Here is a 14,906-nt window from a genome sequence, read left to right as displayed (position 1 = left end):
ATATTGGATCTCACTCAAACAAAAATAATTTGGTAAAAAAAACATATGGTAAAAATTTGGGAGTGGTATTTCTGACCATCAGCCGTTATAACCCCTGACTTAGTTATAACTACTAACTAAGAAAAGACAAGTGGTTAGCCAATAGAAGCAGAAAAAATGTAAATAAATTTTGATTTTAACAACAAACAAACAAGAAGTTGAAGAACATGGCCAACTCCATGCCCAATTCCTTCCTCCTTGTTCATGCCTATGTCTATCACTTTTAAATCTCCACCAGAAAAAAACTCAGAAACCCAAATTTCAATTCTCTTTCTCTTTCAGCAACCTCCATTTTTTTTCCATGTCTTCTTCTCCAGTTCTATCTCTCCCTTTCACACTCAAGCCTTCTCACTGCCCCAATCAAACTCCCAAACTTCCCAATTCCTCTCTTTCCCTTCTCCGTTCATCATCTTCCTTCGCGCCATTTTCAACTCTAACACCTCTCAAGGTCTTTAACAGTCCAATCAAGAGTAGTAGCAGTTCTACTTTCGCCTATGTCACCGGCCCTGCGTCGGACCCTAATGTCAGCGAGTCCGACCCTAAGGTTGATGACGCCTCCGATTCCCAGGTTCGGGTTGTTGGGGCCTTGAATTTGGGGTTGTTCTTGAAGCTTTTGACCAAGCATAAGCTAAGGCTTCTGGGTTCTTTGCTTACTCTTCTTTGCTGCACTACTTGTACTCTTTCAATGCCATTTTTCTCTGGTATGATTATGCATATTATTTTTTTTGTTTTTGTTTTTTGTTTTTGTTTTTTTTTTTTTTTTTTTTTTTTTTTTGTTTTGTTTTTTTTTTTTTTTTTTTTTGCTTTTGGAATTGTTGAATTTTCTGTCCATTTGAATACTATATATTAACTCTTAAATCATACCCTGTTTTATTGAACCATGGCAAACTTTTCAAAATAAGGATAATTAATTGAACCATGTCAAATAACCCAATCACAAAATGTAGCTACATGATCAAGCTGATTAAAAAGAACACCCGATTTTGAAAACAAGATATCTTCAAAAGATAGCACCTTGAAAAGAGTTGTGTACTTAACTGTAAGAATGTCTGTAGTTAGTTGGGAAAATAACTAAAAGGAAAAAAAGAAATTGACCCACCATTAAATTGTTTATTATCTGCACCCCAAATCATTCTTATATTATACTAATGTGACAATCAGTAAGTAGAAGCATTACATACTACCTTGGTTGTAGAAATCTTTCCATGGTCTTGAATCTTAAAAAGATGGAAATAAAGCTAATTGTAGGAATTAATTGCACACGGGATGAAATTTACCCACGTACAGATTGCAGGGTACAAATTGAGCTCCCAAAAGAGAGAAAAAAGATGAAATCCACACAACGTTCTAAATGGCATGCATACTCCAATTACATAGTTTTATTTTCAATCCTGAAGGTTTCATTGCTTGCTTTTGTAGGTAGATTTTTTGAGGTACTTATAGGTGCAAAACCTGGGTCCCTGTGGAGGCTTCTTAGTACAGTTGGAATTTTATATGCATTGGAGCCAATATTGACGGTTTTATTCGTCACAAACATGAATTTCATGTGGGAGAAAGTTATGTCAAGATTAAGAGCCCAAATTTTTGGACGGTTGCTGATTCAGAAGGTAATATTTTTTTTTCCGTTGTTAATTACAGTGTTGGAGTGTCTCTTAGTTTTATTTTCAATATGCCGTGCTATTGAAGTTGACAGTTTGTACGCTGAATCTTCTATCCAGCTTTGCCACGCCAAGTAAATATGTGAAATTGTTGGTCTTCTGATTTACATTCTCCCTTTTCCTTCTCAGGTGGAATTCTTTGACAGATACAAGGTATGTATATTGAACCACTTAAACTTTCAGATTATGGATGTCTTTTAGTAGTTTATGCTAAATCTTCGCAGTAAAAGGACTGCAAAGGAAAAGTCGTTCTGCGTGTTGTTCTCTATTGTTATTGTAGAGACCGCCTGCACCAATTAGGGCAGAAAGATTTATAGCTTGGATATTGTCATCTGTATTCAAACTTCCTAGAATAGTGACTTAATAAACTCTTCCTTTCCCATATATTTATCTCGATTGGAATGTTGATTTCTTAGTCAAATATTCAATTGAATTGACTTGGACTTTTACTTTTTAAGGTTGGTGAAATTACCGGATTGTTAACTTCTGATTTGGGATCTCTCAAGGATGTGGTGAGTGAGAATGTTTCAAGGGATCGTGGATTCAGAGCGTTCTCTGAGGCAAGCAACTCTTCACCAAGTACAAGTGAGCTGTGTGTTGCCTGTATTTGGCATATAGATTTGTTTCACTGTTGCTGATTGATATGTAATGTTCTTATCTGAACTGGTTTTTCTCTTTGATTTTTTTAATATTCTTAGATTTTGTGTTCAATCTTTTACTTACTTTCTATATTCCTTGTAACTGTGTTGTTGAAAAATATGACTAAGGTTTTTAGTTGGTTGGTTCGTGGTTGAACATAATTTCCTATTTCTGTGAACCTTTAAGAAAGTTGCGTAATTTTTTTTTTTTCATTTCATTCTTCACTGAACAGTTCGATCTTGTTGCTCGTATGTGTTGTTTCCTACAGGTGATTGGAACAATATGTATATTATTTGCATTGTCCCCCCAGCTTGCACCTATTCTTGGCCTGCTGATGCTAACGGTATCTGTTTCAGTGGGTAAGTTTGTCAGTCCAGCTAGCTTCTTCTGGGGTTCCAGCTATTTTCTTTTACAGTATTCATATAGACAAACTCTTCCTCTTCCTCTTTCTTTCTTCTTTCTTGGAACACATTTTTATGCTTGATGAATCCTTAGTCAATGAAGCCTGGCGCTGTAGTTCAATTGAATATTTTTGACCAAATTATCACGACCAACTTGGATGGTCCTTTTATTTTTACGTATGTTTGTACTTGTGCATGTCCTCTCCTGCCTCTATGTGATGCTTCAGGGAATGTAAAGATGTTATAAATCCAAATTAAGTCCTCTTTCTAAGGGTCATACAGCTTTGAGAAAGTGTGTTTTCTTAGTCTGTCGTTATTTCTTGAATCCAATTAGAATCCATTTTAAACACGAGCCATCTTCCTCTTAGGTATAGGTTAAGGTCAGATGGCTTTAACAGAGGCAGCCATCTGAGTATCTGTAATTAACATACATATTCTACTTAGGCATCCAAAATGATAGCCGGTGTGCCAGGAAAAGATAAAGGAGAAGCAATTCAGTTATAACAGAAAGCTATAGGCTACACCAATTTTCATGTCTTGTATTTTCTCAAGTTGAAATGCTGACTTTCATTTCTCTCAAGCTCTATACAAGCGATCAACTATTCCAGTATTTAAAGCTCATGGGTCAGCCCAAGCATCTATGGCTGATTGTGCAACTGAGACATTCTCTGCAATTCGTACTGTGAGTTCAAAATACTTTGCTGCTTGGATTATCTCACTAAATTTGAAAAACCGGTCCCATGGAATTCGTTCGATTGCTTTTGTTGAGATAAGTCGTTGATACAGGTGAGATCGTTCGGTGGTGAAAAGCGTCAAATGTTCAATTTTGGTCGCCAGGTAAGATATTATTAGGAACTGTGACGATGCCTTCAGATAAATCTCGGTCTCATGTTAGTCTCCGGAATATTATTTATGTATTCTTGGATTTTGGCAGGTTATGGCATATGAGAGCAGTGGCATATCACTTGGGACTTTTAAATCTCTGAATGAATCTTTAACTAGAGTTGCTGTCTATATTTCGCTTATGACATTGTATTGGCTTGGAGGAGACAAAGTGAAAGCGGTAATTTCCAAATTTTTCCTAATTATTTCTAAGTGTTTTAATGTTTAGGTATAGTGAAATACTGGGATTTTCTTTAGGAGAGAATTGTGTTATAGAGAGAAATATAGCTTTTCCTAGTTAGTGTGGTAGATGAGAACTATACACTTTTCTAGAGAGAAAAGTATGATAGAGAGATAAAGAGATTTTTATTAGAGAAATAGACTTTTCTCTCTCATAAATGAAACTTTTAATGGTAATGGAAGGGTCCGATTTTTTAAGGCTTGAGGGTTTAGTTTCTACAGTAAAAGTTTGCGGTGCAATTGTAATACCTCCTGATGTACAGGTATAAGAAATGAGTTGTCCTTCTAGAATGAGGTCCTCTGTATTCTTTTACTTTGGATAGTATGCCTTTTTGTAATGTTGGCTTTTAAATAGTCGTTTGTAATTTCACTATATCAATTTAAGTTTTGTTCCCCTCTTCATTTGAATTTAAATATATGTCTACATGTGTATCTGTATTTCATCTAATAATAAGATTACTTTTTACCTTGTTTTGTCCACCTTTAATTATTCATATTATCTTCTTGCAGGGTGAACTTTCTGTTGGAACCATGGCTTCTTTTATTGGATATACTTTCACGTTAACATTTGCTGTGAGTCCTGTTCCTCTTTGGCTTTTATTTCTCAATAATCCCACTCTTCATTACTGACCCAAGGAATCACTTTCAGGTTCAAGGATTAGTAAATTCATTTGGAGATCTCCGTCGAACTTTTGCCGCTGTTGAAAGAATCAATTCTGTTTTAAATGAAGAGGTTGATGAAGCCCTTGCATATGGATTAGAAAAAGAGATGCAACAAAAAGAATTTAGATATAAGTTGTTATTCTCCAGCATTGATGATGAAAATAGTCAAGTGAAAACACAGTACATGGCAGCCCTAAAATCTTCTAGCGACATTATCAATCTTGCTTGGTCTGGTGATATTTGTCTTGAAGGTAAATATCTTGCAGTTTCCAATATTCACTGTGAAAAGTTTCCTTTGTACTCGAATAAATATATAGGGAGGAACAGTTATTTATGTTTGATTTTTCCTTCTTGTATTTCCCATCAAGTGCTTTCTGTTTGTGCTGTGGCATTTATAAACTCATTTCTTTGATAACCGGTATGTGTGAGATTGTCCTAGTTGAGATGTTCATAGGCACCATTTGGACACGCAGATATTATAATAAACCATCTCTTTTCTAAATACCATTTCCATGCCTTTTCCTCAAGGAAAGATACACTAGGATAATGCGCTGTTCATGGTTGCGCTCACTTTGAGATTAGAAACTTGTTTTCTATATGTCAATTACTTGTACTAAAGGTAAAGAGATTCAAACTATAGATAACATGCCAATTGAACTATCTTGCTTTCGCATTTTGAGAAATGAATTAATATGTTAATATGTGCTCGTTTCTTATCTTGCAGATGTGTGCTTTTCTTATCCTTTGAGACCTGACGTTAACGTTCTTAGCGGTTTGAATTTAACCCTTAAATGTGGAACCATAACGGCACTAGTGGGCGCTAGTGGAGCAGGAAAGAGTACAATAGTGCAGCTGTTGGCACGTTTTTATGAGGTGAAACGTCCCTTTTATATCAACAAAGTTCAGTAATATATAGATTGGTTCATGACATCGATATGTTTATTCTACAGCCAAAGCAAGGGCAGATAAAAGTATCTGGTGAGGATATTCGAGCATTTGATAAGAGAGAATGGGCTCGGGCTGTCTCAATAGTGAATCAAGTAATATCTTGACCTACTTAAAACTCACATTGAACATTATCATGCCACTTAGTTCTTACCTTGAGAGGCTAAAGATTGAAACATTGATCATTAATATTATAATTGACATACATAATGATTGCCTAAGTATATATATATTTTATTGTTTATAAAAATAAGAGGAAAGGGAGAAAAAGGAACAGAAAGCTAATAAGATGATGATTCAGGAACCCGTTCTTTTTTCGGTATCTGTTGGAGAGAATATTGCATATGGACTTCCAGATGATAATGTAACAAAGGATGAAGTTATAAAGGCAGCCAAAGCTGCAAACGCTCATGACTTCATTATTTCACTTCCTCAGGTTTGCTATATTCTTGAATGTACGTATTTTGTTTTGCTAGTTCATTTCTTGCTATTAACATACTCTTATTCTGGAAGGGCTATGACACGCCAGTGGGTGAACGTGGAGGCCTTCTTAGTGGTGGCCAGCGACAGGTATTGCAACAAAAACATCGGCAGAAATTTGCGTTTGTTTGAAAAGAGAGAGAGAGATACTGACATTTAACTTACCATTGTAGAGAATTGCAATTGCGAGAGCTTTGCTTAAGAATTCTCCAATTCTTATACTTGATGAGGTAAGTTTGTATTGATCACGTCCTCTATGTCAACTGCATTCTTCTTCCTGCCGTGTTACTAGAGAAGAGACCTCTTGCGTAGCCTACTCGACCCAGGAATTCAAAGTCATCCTAGTCAGGGATCATGATGCCATCTTTCATCTTTTTTGTGTGTAGGCCACCAGTGCACTAGATGCAGTTAGTGAGCGACTGGTCCAGGACGCTCTAAACCATCTAATGAAGGGAAGAACAACATTGGTGATCGCACATCGATTGAGTACGGTTCAAAATGCTCATCAAATTGCATTCTGTGCTGATGGCAAAATTGTAGAGCTGGGAACTCATTTGGAACTACTGGCTCAGAAAGGTCGATATGCTTCATTAGTTAGCACACAGAGGCTGGCATTTGAGTGAACTTCCTTTGCCATTTTACTGCATCCCCTAAGTCGAGGCTAGCAAATAAGTTCAAAATAACCGTAAAAAAAGAAATACCCCAGTACAAATCGATGTAAACTATTGTATGTAGTTACTAAAATAACATCGAGAAGTTTGAGCAAAGGCATGCATTTTTTTCCATCTTTTCCCAGGAACCTTTAATGTCATTGAATATCCAAAGGAGTATAAGTACAGAATGTTCCTCAAATGAATTTTGGTTGAGAATTATAGTTCTATGTAATAACTGAAGCCTGGAAACCTTTAACAATTGTCTGTTGTTATTTGTTTGCTTTTCATTATGGTCTATTGATAATGAAAAATAAATAAAAATAATAACAATTGCATTGCCAAAGACCAAGTCTGGATCAAAGTTGTGGCATGATAAGTGTTGTCCAACATTCTTTTCAACTATAGGTTGAAGTTGTTCATAGGGAAGTTCAAAATCTAAATGGTCACAGTTATCAAAGGTTATTCACATGGAGCATTAGAACTTATGGTTGATAAAAAGAGAGGCTTTTAAAGTCTCGTCATTTCATTTGAAAATTGAGAATGTCATTTCAGCCTAACTTTGGTGTTTTTGGAGCTTTTTTTTTTTTTTTTATGTAACCAAGAATTGAATATTAGGTGAATATAAATTCAAGAGAAATCAAGGAAAAGGTATTAGAAAATAATTAAAAGGTGAAAGGACATTCACTTATTTGATGAATTTGAAAAGAAACAGAATTTGAATCCTACATCAGTTTCTCAACTGAGTCTTAACAAATAATTTCATTATATATAAGCATTTGGGACGATGATTATACTATAACTATAATACCACATCTGGCACAATACGACTATAATACCACATTTACTTACTGCAAATACTATTTTGTTATCTTAATTTAGCTAACGGTCAACACTATTTCAAATATCGTAGTTTTTACTATTTTATATTTTATTTTATTTTTGTTTACTATTTTCTTTTTAAATTAAAATAGTTTAAATCACAAACATATATTATTATAACCTAAAATAATCTACACCCTAACAATCTACACCCTAACACGAATTATTATAACCTAACTATAATAAAAAATAGTTTTGCATTGTCGGATTATCCTAAATTTTATATCAAGTAAGCTTTGTGTTGTTTTTGTCTTTCTATGTTTAAAATATATGTTCTATAACTTCAATCATGTTCCATCAATAAGATTCTAATAGGCTTTGAAACATTGAAGAAGGGAAAAAACTACGGTTTCATTCAGTCCAAATAAACCAACAGATGAACAAATGGAGCGACACCAAAGAACTCCAGTTTTTCTTTCCAAAGGGTGAAGTTCATTTGTTGCTAACCTCAATCTCCAACAAAAAGAATTTTCCAATTTCATAAAGTAGATTTGGTAATTGTTTTAAACGGAGAAACTGTCGAAAATATTTACAAATATATAAATGTTTCAATGTTTATCAATAAGAGATAATGATAGCAGATTTCAAACCTTTAGAGACATGAAATATTAGTTAGGCTTTCATTTTAGGTATGCCCAAAGGCCAAAGCTGATTACATCTAAAACACACTGAAATGGTATAACATCCTATCATAGTAGCTGCCAACAAGATATAACATTTTACATGGCACCAAAAGAACAGAATTTGACAGGTGATTAGCACAACAATGAATTTGTTAAAACCTGAAAAATCAGTACCATGCTGAAAATTCCTCTATCGGTTGTGCAGTAAAACATAATGAAAAATAATTCACAGCTTGTATAGACAACAAGTCGCTTATTCAGAAGAAAGGAAAAAAGACAAACCAATATCCCAAGGATTTCCAAATTGAACAAAGGGATTGTTGAAAGACAAATTACTTATGATTTGGTTGGTTGCCATGATTGGTATCGAGTCCAATCTCTCTGTCCGGGATTAAGAGCATGTCCCTTGGAATGGTAGATAAATTCTTCACCTTCCCCAGAAAAGTTTTCCTTGTGTTCAATTCCATATCTGCTCGGTTTCAGCATCAGAAGCTGCAAAACATTTTTCACATTGCTTACTACATGGCAAGGTGAAAAGGTTCTATTTTACTATTGAGTTAAATACTCTCAATTTCAACCTTAATCTTCCAAAATTTCAATTTTAACCTCAATGTACAAAAAAAAAGGCTCAATTCAGCAAGGATTAAAATAAATATCGACAGATATTTTAAGTCAATGTTTAGAAAATTTGTTTAGATTAATATTCAAGTTATTTTTACTCTCAAACTAAGCTCTAGATGTTGTTATTAGTATTTCTATTCGTATTGGATTAAAAATATGACATTCTTATGTTTTACGAACATTTGCAAAACATGGAAAAGATGTATGTGGATATTCAATACCAATGTTGAGCTTTTCGATTTGTGATATAATGATATATATCGACAAATCGACGTATATTTTCATCCTTGTAATTGGGTTTCTCCATATAAAATTTGGCTAAATTTTGTAAACAGAAATATATTATTAAAGACGGTGTTTTATAAGTATATTTGGATACGTGCAAACAAAATAATAGTTTAATAATATACCAATTTTGTTAAACAAATTTTTACAAAGCCTAGTTGAGAATTTTAAGTGCAGGGGAATTACCTCGTCTCCTGTATGATCAGTTATGTGGTGGAGCCAGCCATGCCATTCGGGTGGCACCTGAGAAGCATTATATCGACCCTTCTCTGCATATTCAACCCACCTGTGCCTACCTACAGAAATGTCAAATTCACTACCTCAGCTTTTCCCAAAACATGAAAAGAGAAGGTCAGAGAACGTTGAACGCTGAACAAGCATAATTGTTAATTCGATATTCAAGATAAAAAGGTTTCATCCTATATAAATAAAAAATTCCTTTCTTCATTTCACTTACCTGGTTTCATCTTATACAGGTAAAAAATTTCTCTTCTTAATTTCACTTTTGAAGGTAACGGCTACTTGGTCCAGCAAGCTTTTTTCTACTTTCTTGTCACGCTAGTGTTTTTTAAAACTCAAGGAGTAATAAAGCATAATAATCTTTTGGGTTGCAGAAAAAAGCGGATTTTTTTAGACACACTATAAATAAAAGTACTACATTTAGAAGAGAAAGCATAGTTGAAATGGAAATGTGGGGAGAAAAACTCCTAAACACAAGAAAGTTTGTATTTAGTCTTAGTAAATTTGATTTTTTCAGTTAATAAAGAAAAACAACCCTAATTATTACTACTTCCTATATATAATGAAAAACAGAAAAATCCTCAAGGCACAGGGCTTTGAGCGTTGGGGGCTTCACAAAAAGCACACGCCTAAGGCGCACCTTATTTTTTGAGTCTCATCTTTTTAAGGCGAGGCACTAGACTTGTGCCTTCTGCCTAGGTGCACACCCCAGAGCGCTTTTTAAAACACTGCTATCAGCAGCAAGGTAAGATTAGGGAATTGAGCAGTTTCGAACAGAAAAAAGAACAGCATCACTTAGTAACAAGAAATATAACCAATCGATCATCAACAATATTTATATCAATGGCGGAGTTTTTTTTCTTTCGAAAAGGATACGAGTCTCTTTTATTAATATTAATAATGAGACAAAAGCTCAAAGTACAAGAGGATTATACAATGAGCATAAGAACTTGGGGATCAATAGACGCACCGAACATCTCAACTATGTTAACCCCTTAGCGACCTCATCATGTCCATAAACTATTAAGAACATGTAAAATGTGGGCAAATGAAAGCCTCTACATCACAAGCAAATATAAAAAGGTGACCGAACAACAAAAATCCAAGATCTAATACGCCGAAACTAGACTGACCAAAAGCAGCAGTAAGTAAGGTAGGAGACCAACAAACTCTGAGACTTGATTAGATTGCTGAAATAAAAGCACCCCAGTTCAGATTTAATTCGGATATGTTGTACTTGTTGAATTACTTAGAAAGAATGCACCACACATGGCGGAGTTTCTAAAAGGAAATAGTAACTTTAACAATTAAACATTCTTTCTCCTAATATTAAATATTTGTCATTCAAGCGTTCAAGCAACTTAATCTACCAGAAGCAAATATAAACCTAACATGGCAAGTTTATTAAGATTTGGTTTACACATCTCGACCTTGACCCATAGCAAATAGGTAGTAACATCATGAAACTCAAACAAAAACCAATTAGACAAAAAAAAAATACCATATTGAGTCTCTTCATCAACCCTCTGGTAATATTTATTACCAAACTTATCAACACCCACTAGTGTCGCACCAATGTTGTGGATCTTTGTTTGCCTTGAAACAAAAAATGAAAATTTAGAGATGATAAAGATTACTCCTCTAAACCAAATAAAATGCATATTTTACATGGAAAGGAAATTATTCACTGCATGAATGAGAGACAAAAAAGTTGTTTGACATCAAATAAAAAGCCAAATAATGGCTCAATAGGTTTATTATTGATGGAAAATTCGAAGTATCATGAAAATCATAAATTGTACAGGAGCAGAACATTTGAATCGAGGAAGAAGTACATTGTTTAGTCAATTGATAAGCTTTTCTGCATTGTGACAATGAAGAACGAGTTACTTCCGTATGGAAGATCAAAGATTGGTACAAAGTTGGTCCCTTTTTCTTGAGATTCGACTATTAGAACCCAACTTTGGCCTACCAGAAACAGTTTCTCCCCTCATTTGGGGGTTGGATAAAGATACCGAATCTCCCTCTTAACAGAGGGGATGAAGAAACTTTGAAGTTCATCGGACACCAACATGGAGGTTTTATTGGGACCACGAGGAAGATTCTTGCCCATTTGGATTTGATGGAGGCACCAATTCAGGTCAAGCCTGATCAAACAAAAATCCTAAGGAAGAGACATTCTTTGACACAAGCTTATAGGAAGAAACTATGGTTGAGAAAATCTAGGCTGGCTCTGGACAAACATCGGTGGATACTATGCAGTATGCACAACCCATGGTTTTGCATCACCAACCAATGGATACTGCAAACCTTCATGCGAGCATAAATAAAATGTAAAGAAACGCAACCATGATTTTTTTTGCATATACATCCGTGTTCCAAGGAGAGAGGGGGTGTTAGTAACAAACCATTTTATAGGAAAGCATAATATTTCATAGAAAATTTAACTTACAATAGATTTCCATCGGCTAAGCATTTCCTGCAAGATTCAAAATAAATAAATAAAACAGTTAACACGATCAGATTCTAATATTGGTGAAGAAACAGAGACAGTATCCATTTCCAAAATGAACAAAGACGTAAACTAATTATTTACAACAACAATACATGCACAAACCAAGAATTTTTATGTTCACTCCTCCAGTCCTCCTTTAAATTACACTATTCTTCCCAGTCCTGACTAATTTAGTTTCAAACCCTCATTAAAGCAAACAACATACTATCGACATCAAACACATGCCATAAACACAATTCCATTATCTGATCATTTGTTGTTCAAACATTTCCTGGTAAGAAATTTAAAAAAAAAAAAAAAATCATTTAAAATCTCTTTAAGAAACCAAGCATGCTTCACGCTTCAATTTTTGTTTCTAAAAGTTCAGTTTCACATACAAGAATACAAACATTTTAAAATAAACCTTAATCAATTTTTTTTTATATAAAAACAAACGTTTCCATCGAGGAAAAAAATAAGGAATACTAGAGCAATCAGCACGCAAAAAAACAAGCCTGCAATAACCCCTTCAAATGGATTTCCATCTAAAAAAAGATTCAACCTAGAGAATAATTACAAAGGAAAAACAAAAAAAGAAAATCCAAAACCAAAGCCCAAAGAGAAACATGCAACCTCGCCAAGGACCAGACATCACAAGGGTCCCTCCCCACACCTCTAAACACTCTATTGTTTGTTCCTCCAAATATTTCATAGTAAATCACACATCTTGTCGACCACAATAAGATGTCATGCTATTTGAAAGGCAGAAGAAAAAGGAACTCCTTAATCGTCACAGGAACATCTCTTTGGCAAGCTATCCAAATTGTTAACAACCAAGTAAGACTTGCCAAGTAAAGGTATCCAAGGTGTTCACTCAGCTTGTCACACGAATGTCTCTTTAGCAAGCTATCAAAAGGACCTATTAACATAGGCATCTTTCTCACAAGCCTACCCAAAGTGTTCGCTCAACCAAGTAAGACTTGCCTCATGGATCCTAATCCTCCATAGCAATCAAAGATCGACTAGCCCGCAGGAGAGGGATTCAACAACAGTAGAAAACATAAAACATTTACAATTTCTTTCTTGCAACAAAATTAAAGGTAGGGACTATCAATGGAGATATTCCCAAGACTCACAAAGAAAGGAGGGGAGTTAGACAAAAAGAGAAAGAAATTGGAGACAACCAGTTCTGAAAAGCATCTATTTAGAAAATTTTAATTTTTTGAAAAAAAATCTACATTCTATCGGTAGACAATAAAGTAAGGGATTAAACTCGAAAAGTATCAATATCCATGTTTCATTTGCAAATTCCTGTTAGCCAGTGCACTCCATAGCTACACGAAATACAAATCTGCAAAAATAATCTCAAATAGGCCACTTTAAGGCCATAGAGAGAGTGCATTAACGATTCCCTACCGTCGGCGACTGAAAGGAACCATTCAAATTGGGAAAGAAACACCCATAGTCATCGAACATTGAAACGATCTTCAGACCAATAAGAGAAACACCAATACATCACATCGATTAAGCATAAAAGAAATAAAGGACACGAATTCTCGAATTCGGAAACAATAGTCAAATTACCCAAAAAAAAAAAAAAAAAAGAAACCACCACAAAATCCCCAGGCACTTCATATAAACCATGGATGAAAAACGAAAAGTAGAGGAGGAAAACATTACAAGTAGCCTTCTTCCTTGAGCTCTCTCCAGAAAGTGCCGATCCCTTTGTCTTTGATCGATTTCAGAATCCCCCGCACCACCGACGCCATTTCTCCGATCGGTGTTCTTTGCTCACACGAGTAATCAAATTGCTTGTTTTCTTTCCAGTTTAAGCAGCTGCCGTCAGGATGGTGAGGGTAAAATCGTCTTATTGAGGACTTTAGATGAAAAATAAGCGAAAAATTTATAAAAACAAATAATAGTAATTAAATATATATACAAGTATAATATATTTAATCTGTATTATAAATAGTTTTGTCAATTTTTTCTATTTCTAAAAAATTCTAAAAAAGATTTATCGAATAAGTTTTGATAATAAAAATGTATTGCGGAAATCTTTTAAAAAATAAAATATTTCAATCTCGTACACATCGATAAACATGAAACAATATTGTATTTCAAAGGAAATAAACGTATTAAATTATTAGTACAATATCCTTTTTCAATAATGTAACTAAATATATAACTAGTTTTGAAAACATTTCGAGAAAATGTTGTTTGTATTAGAGAAATAATAATGACTAAAATAGAATTGAAACCTACTTAAATATTGACAGGTAGGAGATGTAAAGTATCATACCATTACGACTTTGATTTAAACTTAGACCTAATAAATTGGACTCAAAATGAATTTAAACTTAGGCGTTGAATAAACTAATTAATGTAAACTTAGATTTTTTTAAAAAAGAAAATACCCAATCCAAGGTGTTAAAAGCCTATGGCCTATGCGAGGGTTAAAAAAGAAAGTTTTAATTATGTCTTAGATATTTTCCTCTATTGTTTTTGTGAAACAAAGTTTTATGTAATACTCTCAAGATTAGATGAAATTTTTATATACCCAGGTGATAAGTCTTAGACAGATAATAAGAAACAAACTTGATACAAACAACATAGGAAATGAGAGAGAACAAAATTACTTTATTTCTCTTTTAAGATATTTACAAATTTAAATTCCAAAGTTATGGTCTTATCAATCATTAATCAAATTAAAAGTCTAAGAGTGTAGTCGTATCACACTACGTAATTTATAGAGTGATCGATCAAAGTTAATTGGTTTGATAACCACTTAAAGCTTATAATCATTACTTTCATCTACTGGTATATTCGTTTTGTTATTTATATTTTAGGAGTATTTCAAATACCAAGTCAAGTTTTAAAAACTAAAAAAGAAATTTTAAAACTTGTTTTTGTTCTTAGAATTTGGTTATCCGAAGATGAACATCATATCTTAATATATAAATTGTTGTAAGAAAAGAAACATAACTTTCATAATGACGTGACATTCACTTTCCGATTTCAGGGCGTAGAAAGCAAAGCATGGAAAGACCATACAAAAATTGAACACGTTAATCACCAACTCTAGCTAACCTTAATTCACAAAAACGTTCAATCAATTCCAATTATGGGAATTTTCCTTCATGACTCCATTTTATTTTAAATGATAA

General features: G+C 34.0%; 2 protein-coding genes across 2 annotated transcripts; one reads left to right on the top strand and one right to left on the bottom strand.

Annotated features, from left to right (window-relative positions):
* Window positions 1-183: 183 nt before the first annotated feature.
* LOC103504643 (ABC transporter B family member 28) lies at window positions 184-6,859 on the top strand. The gene is made up of 16 exons (XM_008469022.3): window positions 184-740; window positions 1,459-1,646; window positions 1,827-1,850; window positions 2,156-2,257; window positions 2,605-2,695; window positions 3,319-3,419; window positions 3,524-3,574; window positions 3,672-3,800; window positions 4,370-4,432; window positions 4,509-4,773; window positions 5,247-5,395; window positions 5,473-5,562; window positions 5,769-5,903; window positions 5,981-6,037; window positions 6,121-6,177; window positions 6,334-6,859. The coding sequence occupies exons 1-16, from the start codon at window positions 341-343 to the stop codon at window positions 6,568-6,570; spliced, it is 2,139 nt and encodes a 712-aa protein (XP_008467244.1). The 5' UTR covers window positions 184-340; the 3' UTR covers window positions 6,571-6,859.
* Window positions 6,860-8,234: 1,375 nt separating this feature from the next.
* On the bottom strand, window positions 8,235-13,632 carry LOC103504642 (probable NADH dehydrogenase [ubiquinone] 1 alpha subcomplex subunit 12). Its single transcript, XM_008469021.3, has 5 exons — window positions 13,423-13,632; window positions 11,701-11,727; window positions 10,750-10,844; window positions 9,195-9,304; window positions 8,235-8,594 (listed from the first exon to the last, which is right to left on the bottom strand). Exons 1-5 carry the CDS (start codon window positions 13,509-13,511, stop codon window positions 8,439-8,441), a joined length of 477 nt encoding a protein of 158 aa, XP_008467243.1. The 5' UTR covers window positions 13,512-13,632; the 3' UTR covers window positions 8,235-8,438.
* Window positions 13,633-14,906: the final 1,274 nt, after the last annotated feature.

The sequence above is a fragment of the Cucumis melo genome, chromosome 9 (genome assembly GCF_025177605.1).
Source record: "Cucumis melo cultivar AY chromosome 9, USDA_Cmelo_AY_1.0, whole genome shotgun sequence".
Lineage (NCBI taxonomy): Eukaryota > Viridiplantae > Streptophyta > Magnoliopsida > Cucurbitales > Cucurbitaceae > Cucumis > Cucumis melo.
The sequence above is the reverse complement of the archived record's forward strand: the minus strand, read 5'-3'. Positions and strand labels throughout refer to the sequence as shown.

Coding starts and splice junctions, on each gene's coding strand:
- LOC103504643 (XM_008469022.3), top strand. CDS start 341: ATGTCTTCTTCTCCAGTTCTATCTCTCCCTTTCACACTCAAGCCTTCT. Junction 1,647..1,826: donor GACGGTTGCTGATTCAGAAG/GTAATATTTTTT, acceptor TTTCCTTCTCAG/GTGGAATTCTTTGACAGATA. Junction 4,774..5,246: donor TGGTGATATTTGTCTTGAAG/GTAAATATCTTG, acceptor CTTATCTTGCAG/ATGTGTGCTTTTCTTATCCT.
- LOC103504642 (XM_008469021.3), bottom strand. CDS start 13,511: ATGGCGTCGGTGGTGCGGGGGATTCTGAAATCGATCAAAGACAAAGGG. Junction 9,305..10,749: donor TGATGAAGAGACTCAATATG/GTATTTTTTTTT, acceptor ACATTTCTGTAG/GTAGGCACAGGTGGGTTGAA. Junction 8,595..9,194: donor CTGATCATACAGGAGACGAG/GTAATTCCCCTG, acceptor AATGTTTTGCAG/CTTCTGATGCTGAAACCGAG.